Source organism: Cyclopterus lumpus, chromosome 5, assembly GCF_009769545.1.
Source record: "Cyclopterus lumpus isolate fCycLum1 chromosome 5, fCycLum1.pri, whole genome shotgun sequence".
Lineage (NCBI taxonomy): Eukaryota > Metazoa > Chordata > Actinopteri > Perciformes > Cyclopteridae > Cyclopterus > Cyclopterus lumpus.
In genome coordinates this window covers 14,348,958-14,362,988 of record NC_046970.1, presented here as the reverse complement: position 1 = coordinate 14,362,988, position 14,031 = coordinate 14,348,958, and the positions used below count along the sequence as shown (strand labels likewise).

The following is a 14,031-nucleotide window of genomic DNA, read 5'->3' as shown; positions in this document are numbered from 1 at the left end:
AAATTGTGAGCATGCATAATATATATAGATTGATTCGCGAGTGATATGTTAACGGTTGAAATCTAAAATATGTACATTAACGTGTGTCCTCTGTTGCCCCACTCTAAGAATACAGCTGTACATATATGTATACTGCAACGCCCCCTCAGTCTGCTGGTTACCGCCCACAAAGTTACTCAGCCAGGTGACAGCTGAACCCGCAGGGGACTCAACACAGCGGAACTCATCGCAACAGACAACACAACGGCATCTGTCAGCGCCAGATTAAAGGGGAAGACACCCACACATTTATTACGGTGTTGCTTTTACTTACAATTATTACATGTACTTCATTTGAAAGCCTCTCTTCCGCTCGTTGTTGGAGAGGAGATAGCTAGCAGCGCGAGGATATCGTTAACGTTAGCTTCTCTGACGTTCTACCAGAGAGCATTCAACGGTGGTTGTATCTCTGACCAGCTCTCGGTAGACAGACACCGTCACCATGTCGGATCCGGCCGGGGAGGCGAAGCTGGAGGTGAAACAGGCAAGCAAAGAAGTGAAAGAGAGCGAAAACGTGGCGGAAAAATATTCAGCAATGACCGTAAGCAAGAATAGCGAAATGAACATGGGAGAGCTCTCGTCCGCCTTCAGCGCGGTGCCGACTCACAAACCAGTTAAAAAGGTAAGACCCATCAAGTGTGTCACATTTACACAGTGTTGTTATTTCAATATGTAGTTGTTAGAGTACATAATTTATACTGCGGTATTCATTTAGGTGCACGGGGTCAGTTGTCCCTAAATAAATGATGTTCACAACAGATCAATACCTGGCTACAGTATACTGAGCAGTAATTAATATTCTCCCGTCTTTTGGTAAATAAAGGAAATAGCCTTTATCTTGACCTTAGCGTAATATATTTAACATACATTTGTTAGCACATTTTAAGGAACATTAGAGTAAACATATACACAAATAATTATTCACATGGATTGTCTCTCAATCTGTGTTGCAGAATAAAGCCTTTTAAAGACAAGACCATGGTAAATCTGCAGACAGGCAGATTAATATTGTACGTTAAATATAGGCCTACATACGTTATATATGCTAGAGTAAACATGAGATCTAAAAAGTTTGTTTTTCTTTACCCTAGATTGTGCTGTAGTTTGGCAGACTCAAAAGTATTATCCAATTATAGGAGCTCAGCAATGAAAAGTCACATGGGTCACATTACCACTGTGTACAAAAAAACTGAAGTCTGAAGGTTTCTTTTTAATCCTCAGTCACTTGTACTTCTTAACAGAAAAGATCAGTTCAGTTTTCTTCAGATACGCATACATTTTGTGCCTTCCATTCCACATTCAACTCAAGGAAACAACTGAATGATTTGCTCTATGTAACACTCACAAAAGAGGGACGTTAACCGACACCTTCAAGGAACAAGGAAGGGTTGCACCGTGAATTCATGCTTAAAGTAGAAAGTATTTGCACATCTCATTTAAGTTGCAGTGGACTGGAATACCAGTTTCGGACAAAATATACCTTCTACTGACTTTTTTACATGGAACAAACATGTCACACTTATAACTGTGACCAGAAATATGTCAAATCCAAAGTCTCAACACAAAAAATGAATTAGTCAGTCTCGCGGTCTCACTAAAGCATTGTTTCACATCCTCATTCTCTCGCAGGGAGGAACTTAATAATTATAGCAACCATTGGTTGGTAATTCTATTGCTCTCAAAAGAACAGTTAGATTTTTCTTTTGTTTGATTGAATAATTTAAGGTGTATTCTGGTAATAAAAAAGAAATCAGTTAACATAATTATTCACATTATCTTGTATGATCCTTGTAAAATTCAATTATTTAACAACTATTTCCCAAAGCTTTAATCCTGGACACAAACAGAATACAATTGAGAATCTCCAGTACTAGAAACAGCTCCTGCAATAATTAATTAATGTGTGGCAATGTTTATGTAAGACAGAAATAAAAAAAATTTATTAAAGAAAATATTAATCAAAAAGTTATGTCATGGCTCGTTTCATCTGTCATGTGAGGTCAAATGTTTTAGAAAAGGGGAAAAGAAGAGGACTGTTTGCCGTTTGCATGTTGTTCATGTTGATACAGGGTCAATGGATTTTTTTTTTTTCACACAGACCTGGTTAGCTTATGTTAAGGTGTTATGTTGCAGATGTTTAGTATGTTCTGTCATTAATATCGGTAGTGATAGATAAGTTAATTTAGCAACCTTACAAATGATAATGCATGAGGTTGGAGATTGGCTAACTTTAACTTTCTCTTTCAGCCATCAAACATACACAAATGTAAACATTAGGTTCATTAAAATATATAAATGCATAAAACACTCACCAACACACACCAACTTAAACATAAGATACATTAAATATAATGTACATGCTTAAACCAGCTCATATAAAATAATATACATCAAGTGACAGCATAACATAACACATGCAAGCTAATCATCAGTGGTCATAACAACACCAACATTGTCATAATTTCGCATTAGTCCAGGAATGTATAAGTAGCATGTTGCAATGCGGTGCATACAATCTTCAATGTGGCTCTTTAATAATCAGATCTTCTGGAACCAATATCAGTATGAATCGGGCTTTGAGACCCTGCAACCCACACTATCCTGTCCAGGGGGAAACATGTGATGTCCTGTCACCTAATCCCAAGAAAAACGGCATCACATTATTCTTTGTTGCCATGTCGTTTCCACTGGTATGTGGAGGGTTTTCAGTATTAGGCCAAACCTGGCAGCTGGAGGATGAAGAACCTGACTCTCCTTCTATAATGAGGAGAATGGGGAAGGGACACACTCTAGGCTGGCGGGAAAATATTCAGATTTAGTTCCCATGCTCTGATTCTTTATATCTCACATTCTTTGTTTTTGCTGAGACCAAAACAAATCTCACCTTGCACAAAGAAAAATACCCAGAAACATTCCAGAAACTGCTGAGGTGTAAAGATTTTCCTGTTGACTTCTCCATAAGTGAGCTAAGATAACACTCACCTGCAATATTGTTTTGTTTTTTCTCACTCATGTTGCTTCGATGCATGCAAAATCAACAAAAAGATTAGCTGACCAGGCATAAAGCTATAGGTACAAAAACACCAAACACCACTTACTTCCTTTCACACACACACACACACACACACACACACACACACACACACACACACACACACACACCACACACACACACACACAACAATCAATAGTTACAATACAGATGTGCATGCCAATCACTTTCAAACCACAACTTTATTATACTGTAATACATTCAATTATAATATGATAATGAATGTTCATAATAATTACACATGCATGAGTCAGATGGGCCATAAGTCTTGATGGTGCAATGACCGTTGATGTGCCACCAGACATCTGCTTTTGGCAATACAACAAAATAAGCTAAATAGTTCCAATAGGATTAGTGGAACTAGTGGTTTATTTTGCAAAGATCTTAACTTTTCTCAATTTCACTACTTCCACATGCGGTCAAGGCTCTAAACAAGACCGCAAACAAGACAAAAATAAAAACAGCCCATCCCTTTTTTACTTTCTAAAGTAGTAAGTCTAAAGTAGCACCTTAATATGAATTTATACATTGCTCATAACTTAGATTTGTAATAGATGTAAACCATTTATGACAACATTTACAGTGTGTAACTTGATTTTCTTGTAATACATATATAAATATATATCAGCAAATCCAGTTTGTGGAGGACAAGCAGGAGTTCAGCAGGTTCCCCACCAAGGCAGGCCGTCGCTCGCTGTCCCGCTCCATCTCTCAGTCATCCACAGACAGCTACAGCTCCGGTAAGGAGACACAGCAAGATACACTTGACCTCTTGTGTTCACTTTGGCTGCAGTTTAATATTTTTGCATGAATTTATGACCGTCTGTGATTTAAAAAAACAACCTGTGTATTTATAGACGTTAACTGAACTTTAGAGTGGTAAAGGGAGATGGTGAATTTAGAGCTAAATTCAGTAAACCACTTTAGTTCTTTGGTGGCTTTAATTTAGTGAGTTCTTTGAAAGCCTTGTTTCCTTTACAGCTGCGTCCTATACGGATAGCTCTGACGATGAGACCTCACCACGGGACAAAACTCAGGTGAACTCCAAGGGCAGCAGCGACTTCTGTGTCAAGAGCATCAAACAGGCTGAATTTGGAAGACGTGAGATTGAGATCGCAGAACAAGGTATTGTGTCATAATATGTAAACCAAACATCATTCCGAATTAAGGAAATATTTGTAAAGTTGTCTATTGTACAGTTGTGTTTTTTAGCTCAACAGATTTTTGATTAGTCTGATTCCATTTGGTCTAATTTAAAGAAATAAAGCCTACCACTTTCACTACATCAACACACAAGATAATATTATCTTAAAGAAAAGGCAAAACACTTTTTCTTAAAGAGTGCTTATATCTCGCTGTATTTTCTAAAATGGACGTTATATAACTAGATTTTCATGAGATTATTTTGCTGTCTTTCTCACTCATCCTTTTTTATGTTTTCTCGTTTTCAGATATGTCAGCGCTGATCTCACTCAGGAAGAGAGCCCAGAGTGAGAAACCATTGGCAGGTGCAAACATTGTGGGCTGCACTCACATCACTGCCCAGACTGCAGTAAGATTCATCTCAGAGCTTCAACGCCCGTGCAATGACTGCAGTGTGAAAGTGCCTCTCAATCAGGATAGGCGTTTAGGTCAATTGTCTGCACTACTTACTGTCTAGAAAATAGGATGAAAAAAAACTAACAAACATCCTTTCTCAACTTCCATTACTTGAATCTCGAATGACTAAAGTGTTGTGGCGTTGTTAGCGTTTTTTCATGGACAACTCATCAACAACCAGCTGATCCCAATAAAGGGTGACCAAAACAGTGTGGCAGATATTTTACAGACCTGCTTCATTGTAACGGTCAATGTTATGGAATAATACACTAATTGATTCACTAGTCAAAAGATCTCTCTTATGTGACCATTTTCTTGTGCTTCCTCTGTGTTTTCAGGTGCTGATCGAGACTCTGGTGTCTCTTGGGGCTCAGTGCCGCTGGACTGCGTGTAACATTTACTCTACACAGAATGAAGTGGCTGCTGCTCTGTCAGAGACTGGTGAAGAACATTACTTTTACCTGTCATCAATTTTGGGGATGATGTTTGTGAGGTTGAATATTGACAATGGACCCTTGTTTTTGCCCCTTACCAAGCTGTGGAAATCATACATATTTTAATTGCACTTCATTACCAACAATAACATGTTTACAACAGGCCATATGATTAGTATAACATGTTTTCCTATGCATTTTTTCCATCTGAGCATCTCTTTATGTCTTTTAGAACCAAGGATACTGTTTGGAAATGTTTAATAAACTCTTGAAAAATCTGCCCTGCAGAGATAATGGGAACACATACGATTTGGCATTTAGTGAACGAGCAGTGCTACTTCAGCCTTTTATCTGTGGTTGCTATGTAAGGGTTTAAGTATGTACTAAATTTCCACTATATAGTTTTCATGATCTGACAAGCTGAGTGGGTTACAACAGATTAAGGAGTAGCTCAGTGGAGATCATGCATTTCAGTAAGTAATTGCGTTGCATAGTTTACAACATACTGAGCGGTTTTCGGTGGAAAAAACCATACATTTTCATGAAACTATAAGAACCATAAATGTCTGCTATTGTTGAGCTGTTCTAATTATCTCTCTATGGTGGTGTACTAAATGACACATTAACAAATATGTAATGTAGAGTTATTAAGTGCGAAGAATTTTGTCTGGATTTGATTGTTCTGTTTTTCTAAATAATTCACCGTCAAAGTGTCAATAACTTCGCCCTCAATCACTGTCATATGTGCAGATCAAGACAAATTATAATGTTATTGATGTAATGTTTTTCAAGATATTACCCATCGGTTTTGTTTCAGGCGTGTCAGTGTTTGCCTGGAAAGGGGAGTCTGAAGATGATTTCTGGTGGTGTATTGACCGCTGTGTCAACACGGAGGGATGGCAGCCTAACATGGTATGTGGAAAAGTTAGTTTTTCTACCTTTTGTGAGGGGACATATTATGTAGCAATAGGCTGTGGTATGTGAACAATGTAGACAAACAAATGCCTCAAATAGCTATTATTTTCTAATTATCTCAATGAATGGCTAATTGCATGGAAATATTTATCACCTGTCTGTTAGATCCTTGATGATGGAGGAGACTTGACTCATTGGATGTACAAAAAATACCCCAATGTATTCAAGAAGATCAGGGGCATTGTAGAGGAGAGTGTCACTGGGGTTCACAGGTGATTTACTGCTTCCTATAAAATATTTAGTGACACACCGACAGCAACACGCACCGCCATGAAGGTAAAGGCTTCTACCTTCCTCTTCTTGCCTCTCTAGGTTGTATCAGCTGTCCAAAGCTGGAAAACTGTGTGTACCGGCTATGAATGTAAATGACTCTGTGACAAAGCAGAAGTTTGACAATCTCTACTGCTGCAGAGAATCAGTCCTGGACGGGTAAGTATGCCCATGATTAAACAGCAATTTGTTGAATATCTCAGTTGAACAGCACATTTTTTGCCACTTGCAAATAGTTAAGATTTGCAAATCATTGTTTTGTCCAGCTAATCAAAGAAAACAAAATTACATTACTTTTACTTCACTCCTGAGTGGGTTATCAGTTGCCATATGCCCAACATCAGACCATTGTTTACTGTGACACTGGAGTGACATAAAAAAGTCCCCATGTCCAAAAAGATCAAACTGCATAATATCTCACAAGGAGCTCTTCTGCTGTGCACACGCTCCGCACTCTGCTCAACACTGAGCAAAACAGCTTGAGAACACAACTATTGCATTTATTACCAACCTGTTAATTATCACCACCACATCCTATAAATAGCGTTGTACTCTTTTACAATGTCTGCACATCTCTTTGTCGAGTAAGTGCTTTTTGCACTCGCTCATAATTTATTGCAGTTCCTTCTGATTAATAATCTGCAAGGTACACTAATGTCTTGTAGCTAATGTCTTGTAGCAGGTGTTCCATTATGAGTTACGACACTATGTCGGCATCATTAGACTTTTAGATTCATGCACTGGGATATTTAAGGAAACTAATGATCTGTTTTAATAACAAGCTTTTATTCAAACAGACTTGTCATCTTATCCAAAACTGTGGAACTGTCACAGCATTTTACAGTACATCAGTGTAAATATGCCAGATTTAGGAGTGTGACAGATTTAGATTTAGCAGTTTATCACTTCACATAAAAATGCTAATTTTGTGCCTCAAACCTCTCTAGCTTGAAGAGAACCACAGATGTCATGTTTGGAGGCAAACAGGTGGTCGTATGTGGGTACGGAGAGGTGAGATGCTTCTTAATGTTTTCATGCCACATTAATCTTTATCATGTAGCTGGGAAAACATTCATGATGATGATACACTGTAATGTTAATACCTCAGACAACACAGGCCGTGGACTCCTAACACAAAGCAGCTGTCATCCCATGTCATTGGACAATATGTACTGTGTCTGACTCTTAAGTCTACATGATGTTAAAATATCAAAATCTGCAGGACTAGGAGATTGTTTGGCTTGTCATGTTAAATACTGAGAGACTTGATGGATTTGTGTTAAGATGGCTTGTTTTTAAATATAAGTGTAAGGGTCGTTGTCATAATTGTCATAGTAACTCCGCTGGTCACTAGTGTATTGTCTTGTCTTTGCAGGTTGGAAAAGGCTGTTGTGCTGCTCTGAAAGCTCTGGGATCCGTTGTCTCTATTACAGAGATTGATCCCATCTGTGCCCTGCAGGCCTGGTGAGGAAAACAAGAAGTGGGATTATGATGATCCAAGCTGAATGTGTTGAATGTCAACAATATATGACTCGACACACAGCAGGATGGATAACATAGCATAGCCTGTGTTTTGTGCATAGACTGTGTTTTGTTTATTATTTAACAACCATATTGTGAGCTGAAACCAAAACAAACTACATTGACCCAACATGGACTCCAGCCCTATAACTGAATTGAGCTGCGTGTCACTAAATAATAGACAGTGTCCTGTTTGTCACTGGAGCTGAATGCTAAACCTCTGCTCTCTTTAACAGCATGGACGGATTCAGGGTAGTCAAGCTGAATGAGGTCATTCGCCAGGTTGATGTCATCATCACATGCACTGGTAACTCCACTTTACAGTGCAGGTGTTAACTACTCATTGGGATGTACTGACATGGGATTACATTCTACAGTCTTTCTATCTGTACCTTTCTGACATAATAAACGCCTTTTAATTCACAGGCATTTGCACTCTTCCTTAGGGCTTTTTGCTCATTATGTCCTGTGAGGTGGATGATGTACACTGATTGATGGTGTCTTTCTCTAGGGAACAAGAATGTGGTGACCAGAGACCAGCTGGACCGCATGAAAAATGGCTCTATTGTCTGCAACATGGGCCACTCCAATACTGAGATTGATGTGGTAAATTGTGCTACAAGGGAAAAATTCAAAGTTAAACCATCCTACAGACTGGGTTGATGTATATTTAAACAGTGGGCACAAACCTGTCATTACATTGCAGGCAAGTCTTAGGACCCCAGAACTGACCTGGGAGAGAGTGCGCTCTCAGGTGGATCACGTCATTTGGCCTGATGGCAAGAGGGTCATCCTTCTGGCAGAGGTAACACATCTGTCCGCCTTGCAACAACATAAATAAGTACAGTTGTTTGTGTACCATGTGATGTGTTGAATTTCCTTATTAATCTGTGTTAGTCTTATTTGCAACTAAACACAAAAATAACTATGAATACAGTCCATAACATAGACTTACACAGAACCGCTACTTATATAACATACAGTGTGATCCAGCAATTAATTTTCCCTTTGTGACCTGAAATCGCTTGCACTCAAGTTGTGGAGCTGTGGGTATGTAATTGATACGATTTAATGGTTGAAAGGCAGACTGAGTAGAATTGTTGATTGTGGTTTGTAAACGCAACATTAAAAGTTATCCTCTCACCAGAAGCGCGCGGTTTGCTAACTGGCGGGTTAAAGCCTATCCCATATTCATTCTTGTTTTGGAATGAGCTTTGTCCACTTGGCATTTTGCTTCGAGATATTTGTGTCTGGGTCCGCCATTTTTGTAGCTTCTTTTTGATCACTACGTTTTTATAGAGGCTGACACCCAGAAACGTCCCGAACACTGCCTTTTAAAATTAACAATACTGCCTTTACTTCCTTTAAACATTTGTTGAGTTTGTAGTGGATTTTATATACACTTGCACATGTAGATAAGAGGTTATGTTTTAAATTAATACATAAAGAAAGATATGATAATTCATTTGGAATATTCTGAGGAATGTATTATGAAGCATAAGAGAGGATCACTGTTTTATTATTCTGTTTGTTAATGACAAATGTAATGATTAATTGTATGATGCATGAGAATGAATGGATGTTTTATTGTTTAGACAATAGTTAAAGGGATGCCGATTGAAACCTGAGATGTTGCTTTTATTCTGAAGGCAGGATAATAGGGTTTTATCGAATTGAGGCATTCTTTGAAGTGGCCAATGGAACTAACCTTCAGGTGTGAACCTTATGTCTTATTCGCTGGTCAGCGTAGCATGCTGTGTCTCTGAAAGGTATTTGCATGAATACCTCAACTAACCAATGGGAGCTTAGCTCAGTGAATGGACTGCGAATAAAACTAATTGTAAGACGTGAATTTGGGCTCTTACGTGGTGACGCCAGACAGAAACTGTTGGCTACGTCAGGAGACTGTGGAAGCGAAGCCATGTGAGCGCGTCCGGGCCTGGACCATGTATGTATACAGATGACTCTTGTTTGTTATGATTAAATAATGATTATTATATATCTCTGGCTTCAGAGCTTCTTCTTCCAAGCACCAGGTAGCTCGAGATTCTCTGAACTTTTACACATTGCTGAATAAAAACAGTAAATAAGTGACCCACCCATGAAGTCTCTTACACTGAGTGACTGACCAGTCTCAATCTTTGGCTTGTGAAGAACTCAGCCACATGTTTGTATGCATGGTTTTCATTTTTTTTTAATATGCTCTCCATGATTATTTTTGACACGTTGTCTTCTTCCACAGGGACGTCTCCTTAACCTCAGCTGCTCCACTGTTCCTACCTTTGTCTTGTCCATCACAGCAACCACTCAGGTAACTGTTGATACTACCAGACAGCCAGCAATAAGCTGGACAGCAGCTAAAGAAGCACAGTAGTTATTTCTAACGTCTACTCAGAAGTTCATACTCTATTCTATCCATCATGTGCATCTATTTTTAACAGTATTATCATTCCATGTTTTTGTTCAGGCCCTTGCCCTTATAGAGTTGTACAACGCTCCTGAGGGACGATACAAGCAGGATGTTTACTTGCTCCCCAAGAAGATGGGTGAGGATATAGACCTTAACCTTGACCTGCAGTACACATGTTCAAAGCATACAAGTAGCATTATGTTCTTTCTCAGTCCGTCATGTGAGTTTTGAGAGTACATGTTTGTGACAGGGCTGCACGGTGGTATAGTGGCTAGCACTCACAGCAAGAGGGACCCGGGTGAGCGTGAGTGATTGTCTATATGTCAGCCCCGCGATAGTGGGGCGACAGGAACAGGATTAGCGGTAACCAATAATGGATCGATGGATAGTTAAGAAGTTAAGATAGAAATTTAAAGGTATCTCTTTCTTACCAAATCATATCCATTTATTTCAGATGAATATGTCGCCAGTCTGCATCTGACAACTTTTGATGCCCACCTGACAGAGCTTTCTGATGAGCAGGCAAAATACCTCGGCCTGAATAAGAACGGCCCTTTTAAACCCAACTACTACAGGTACAGTTCTGCAAAATGTTGCAACTAAAGCAACAACTAAAGCTATGAAATAGAAATAGCATTTTCTGTTATTGTTTAGCTATCAAGCATGTCATAACTAAACTTGTTCTTGGTGTTCACAGGTATTAGTCTGCAAGGGAACCACAGCTCAGCACACCTAAATATGAATGCTACCATCACCTATCCCTAAGACAAGAGAAAGATTTATGTATTTAGTTTGTTATACTCTTCACAGGATGCACAGCTTGTATCTAGTTGTATTTTTCTGCCTACAGCAAGTTTTGCTTTACTTGCTGCTTCCTTCAGAACTGCACATGGCACCCAGCTGGCTACGAGTAGTCAGCGTATCCACAGCACTTATATCTGCTGGTCAGTTTTATTCTTTTCAATTTTTCTATTATTATTATTTTTATTATTATCTGTTTCCAAATCTTCTGGCGCCTAGGTTATTTTAGAATTCTGATAGATATTGAATAATATATTAATATATTGTGCCAAATAACTGTGACAGAGAAGGGTTAAAGTTGGTTCGACATGCTAATGGTTAGTTGTGTAAACTGTTAAAACCTACACAAAGCGATTCTTTTGATAGCCGCTGTTAGCTCCTTGTTGTGTCTCTCTCATCAACCTTTTGCGTGGAACCGTTGGAAACCAAGAACAAAGTCAAGCTCCAATTGTATTTCTCAGGAGTAGGTGAACAAAATCAACTTTTATTTGTCACATGACAAGAAATTTGACTACATTTTGGGGTAAATGTTTGTCTGCTGGAGGTATAAGTAGGCAATTATTTGCTGACAAACGAGCCATAACAACTTGATGATCTGATTGTAAATCAGGGCTATGTTTCTGTGAGTTTCTGCCCCTCAGTGGTCAAAAAGCACTTAATGTAGCGTGAGAGCAATGTGACAGTGTCCACTTACTTCTTACATTCCATCCACAACATAGAAGAAATGTCCTGTTCTATAGTATCGTCCACATTACTGCGAACAATCAGCACGTCTGGACAAAAAAGGAACTTCAGTACATTTGACGACAGCAAACATAAGAAGAGAAGTTGACATTTATTTTCTTGAAAATATGTGTCCATTTACGAGGTTTTGGCATCTGGTTAGAATAGTATCTGCACCTCAGGGCATCCAAATATCTCCAATTATTTGTAATTGTATTTTTGCCTGAACTTAGTGTCAAGGTCTAGACATTAACATGAAATGATTTTACAGAAGAACTGTAAAATAGAGTTAGCGATGTCTAAAATCTATGTCACCTGTCCAGAGTTAATTGACTTTTGCAGCTATTTATAGACTGTTGTTGAAGATTTTAACAACAAAAAAGTCAACGGAAATCCAAAAATGCTCTGGACCCAGACATGGACAAGCATTTTTGTCAGTACATTTGCGTATGTTAGCTTTACCTTCTGTGTTATCTTGCAATATTGCACCATTATTACAGCTTTTCTAATACCACAATAGTTAGTTTAGTTTTGTGATGATTTTCATTGTTCAAAAGGCTAAGCACAGTTTCTGTGAGGCTTGTTAAATAGACAAACTCATTATGCCACTTTTACTTCTCTATATTTACTTTAATATTTTTTTTGAATCTGTGGCCACATTTCTTGACTGGAGCTGTGTGATTATTTTTTTATTAAAACTATATAGTGTGCAGGTAGTAGTTGTGTCATGCTAAATTATAGCTTTTCAACACATTTTAACTTGCTCTATATCCTGCTGGTGATCTGTGGGCCAATCTTACTCCAACCTGTTGACATTATTACTGTACCTTTACTCGGTATACTGTTCCTGTTCACCAAACCTTACCCAAAGAGTTACAGTTAATTCCTGTATTTAATTTCTGTAAATTTGATCTAATTAATTTTTGTCATTTACTCTTGGTGTTTAATTGTATAGTAGGATGCTACGATGAAATGCTTTCATCTTTGCACTTGGAGCTTTAAAGGCATCAGAGCCAAGAACATTCAGTGAGGACATCATTGCCAGTAAGATAAGCGCTGTAACCATGGTTACTGGCCAGTTGACAGTGCCTTGTGACTCACTTAGTAATTTATATTTACATGTACAACTGTTCTTCTCACAGTATGATAATGTGCCCAAAGTGGTTATTATTCTGCAATATACAGTGATAGCTATGCAGCTAAACATACACGGGTTTCTTCTGTATTTTACCTCTGCAATGGTGGAGAGCATTTGTTAAATCAGTGTTTCACATTACTTAAAACTCATGCATTACTGTGAGATGACTAACAGTTCTAGACATTAGTGGGCAACATTTTACATTCTGTTGATTTATTAAACATTTTCAGTTTAATTTCTTGTAACAATCAAAAAATTAGTTGTTGTGGTCTTTTCATAATAACACTTAAAAGATGCCTTTTATATGTTTGAACTAATAATCAAGTCAGTTAACTCTAGTTTTAACTCTTTTATAGAGAACATGAATGTGTTATTAATAAAGCAAACAGCTTGACTCTTGTCAAATTGAAATAAACAAGCACCACTGTGATTTGACAGATGCACACTACTTGTTTGAAGTTGTTGACGTGGAGACGATCTATAGTTTAGTTGAAGAACATAATTACAAAATAGGCTGATATTTTCAACAAGATCTGTATAGTTTGAAGAACATAATTACAGCAGTGTACACACCCTGTTAAATTTCTGTGCATAGTTCCCTTTAATAAAATCCTGTTTTAAATTTAAAAAATGACTTGGATGCATCATTTCAAAGACATGATTAGGCCCCGCCTACGAGCAAATGCATTGTCTATCTAGTTCAAGGTTATTTTATTTGTCATTGTCCAACAGGGTTGTACAACGAAATAGTAGTCAAATTTTGCTACATAAGAAAAACACACAAAACACTATATTATATATATGGAGGGTGAATGATGAGGACTCTCACATCCAGAGGAAATAAGCTGTTTTGAAGTCTTGTGGATATCGGCAGCTGATACTTTGATATCTTATTGGTATTGTCTTTTATGACGCTCAGTAGATGGTACGTTTATGTTTTGGGCAGTTTCAACCACCCACTGTAGAGCTCTCCTGTCGGCAGTTTGTGCTTTCCAGTCAGGATGCTTTCTATTGCTCCTTTGTTAAAGTTGACAAGTACGTGACACAGGAATTTTGCCTTCTTAATTTC

At 38.2% G+C, this 14,031-nt stretch overlaps 1 protein-coding gene across 1 annotated transcript; it reads left to right on the top strand.

Moving 5' to 3' along the window:
• The first annotated feature begins 157 nt into the window (after positions 1–157).
• LOC117731458 (S-adenosylhomocysteine hydrolase-like protein 1) lies at positions 158–13,361 on the top strand. Its single transcript, XM_034533839.1, has 17 exons — positions 158–661; positions 3,720–3,831; positions 4,073–4,216; positions 4,543–4,643; positions 5,029–5,131; positions 5,942–6,036; positions 6,205–6,311; positions 6,412–6,528; positions 7,317–7,380; positions 7,745–7,833; positions 8,127–8,197; positions 8,402–8,496; positions 8,597–8,695; positions 10,133–10,201; positions 10,358–10,436; positions 10,755–10,875; positions 10,998–13,361. The coding sequence occupies exons 1-17, from the start codon at positions 482–484 to the stop codon at positions 11,002–11,004; spliced, it is 1,653 nt and encodes a 550-aa protein (XP_034389730.1). The 5' UTR covers positions 158–481; the 3' UTR covers positions 11,005–13,361.
• Positions 13,362–14,031: the final 670 nt, after the last annotated feature.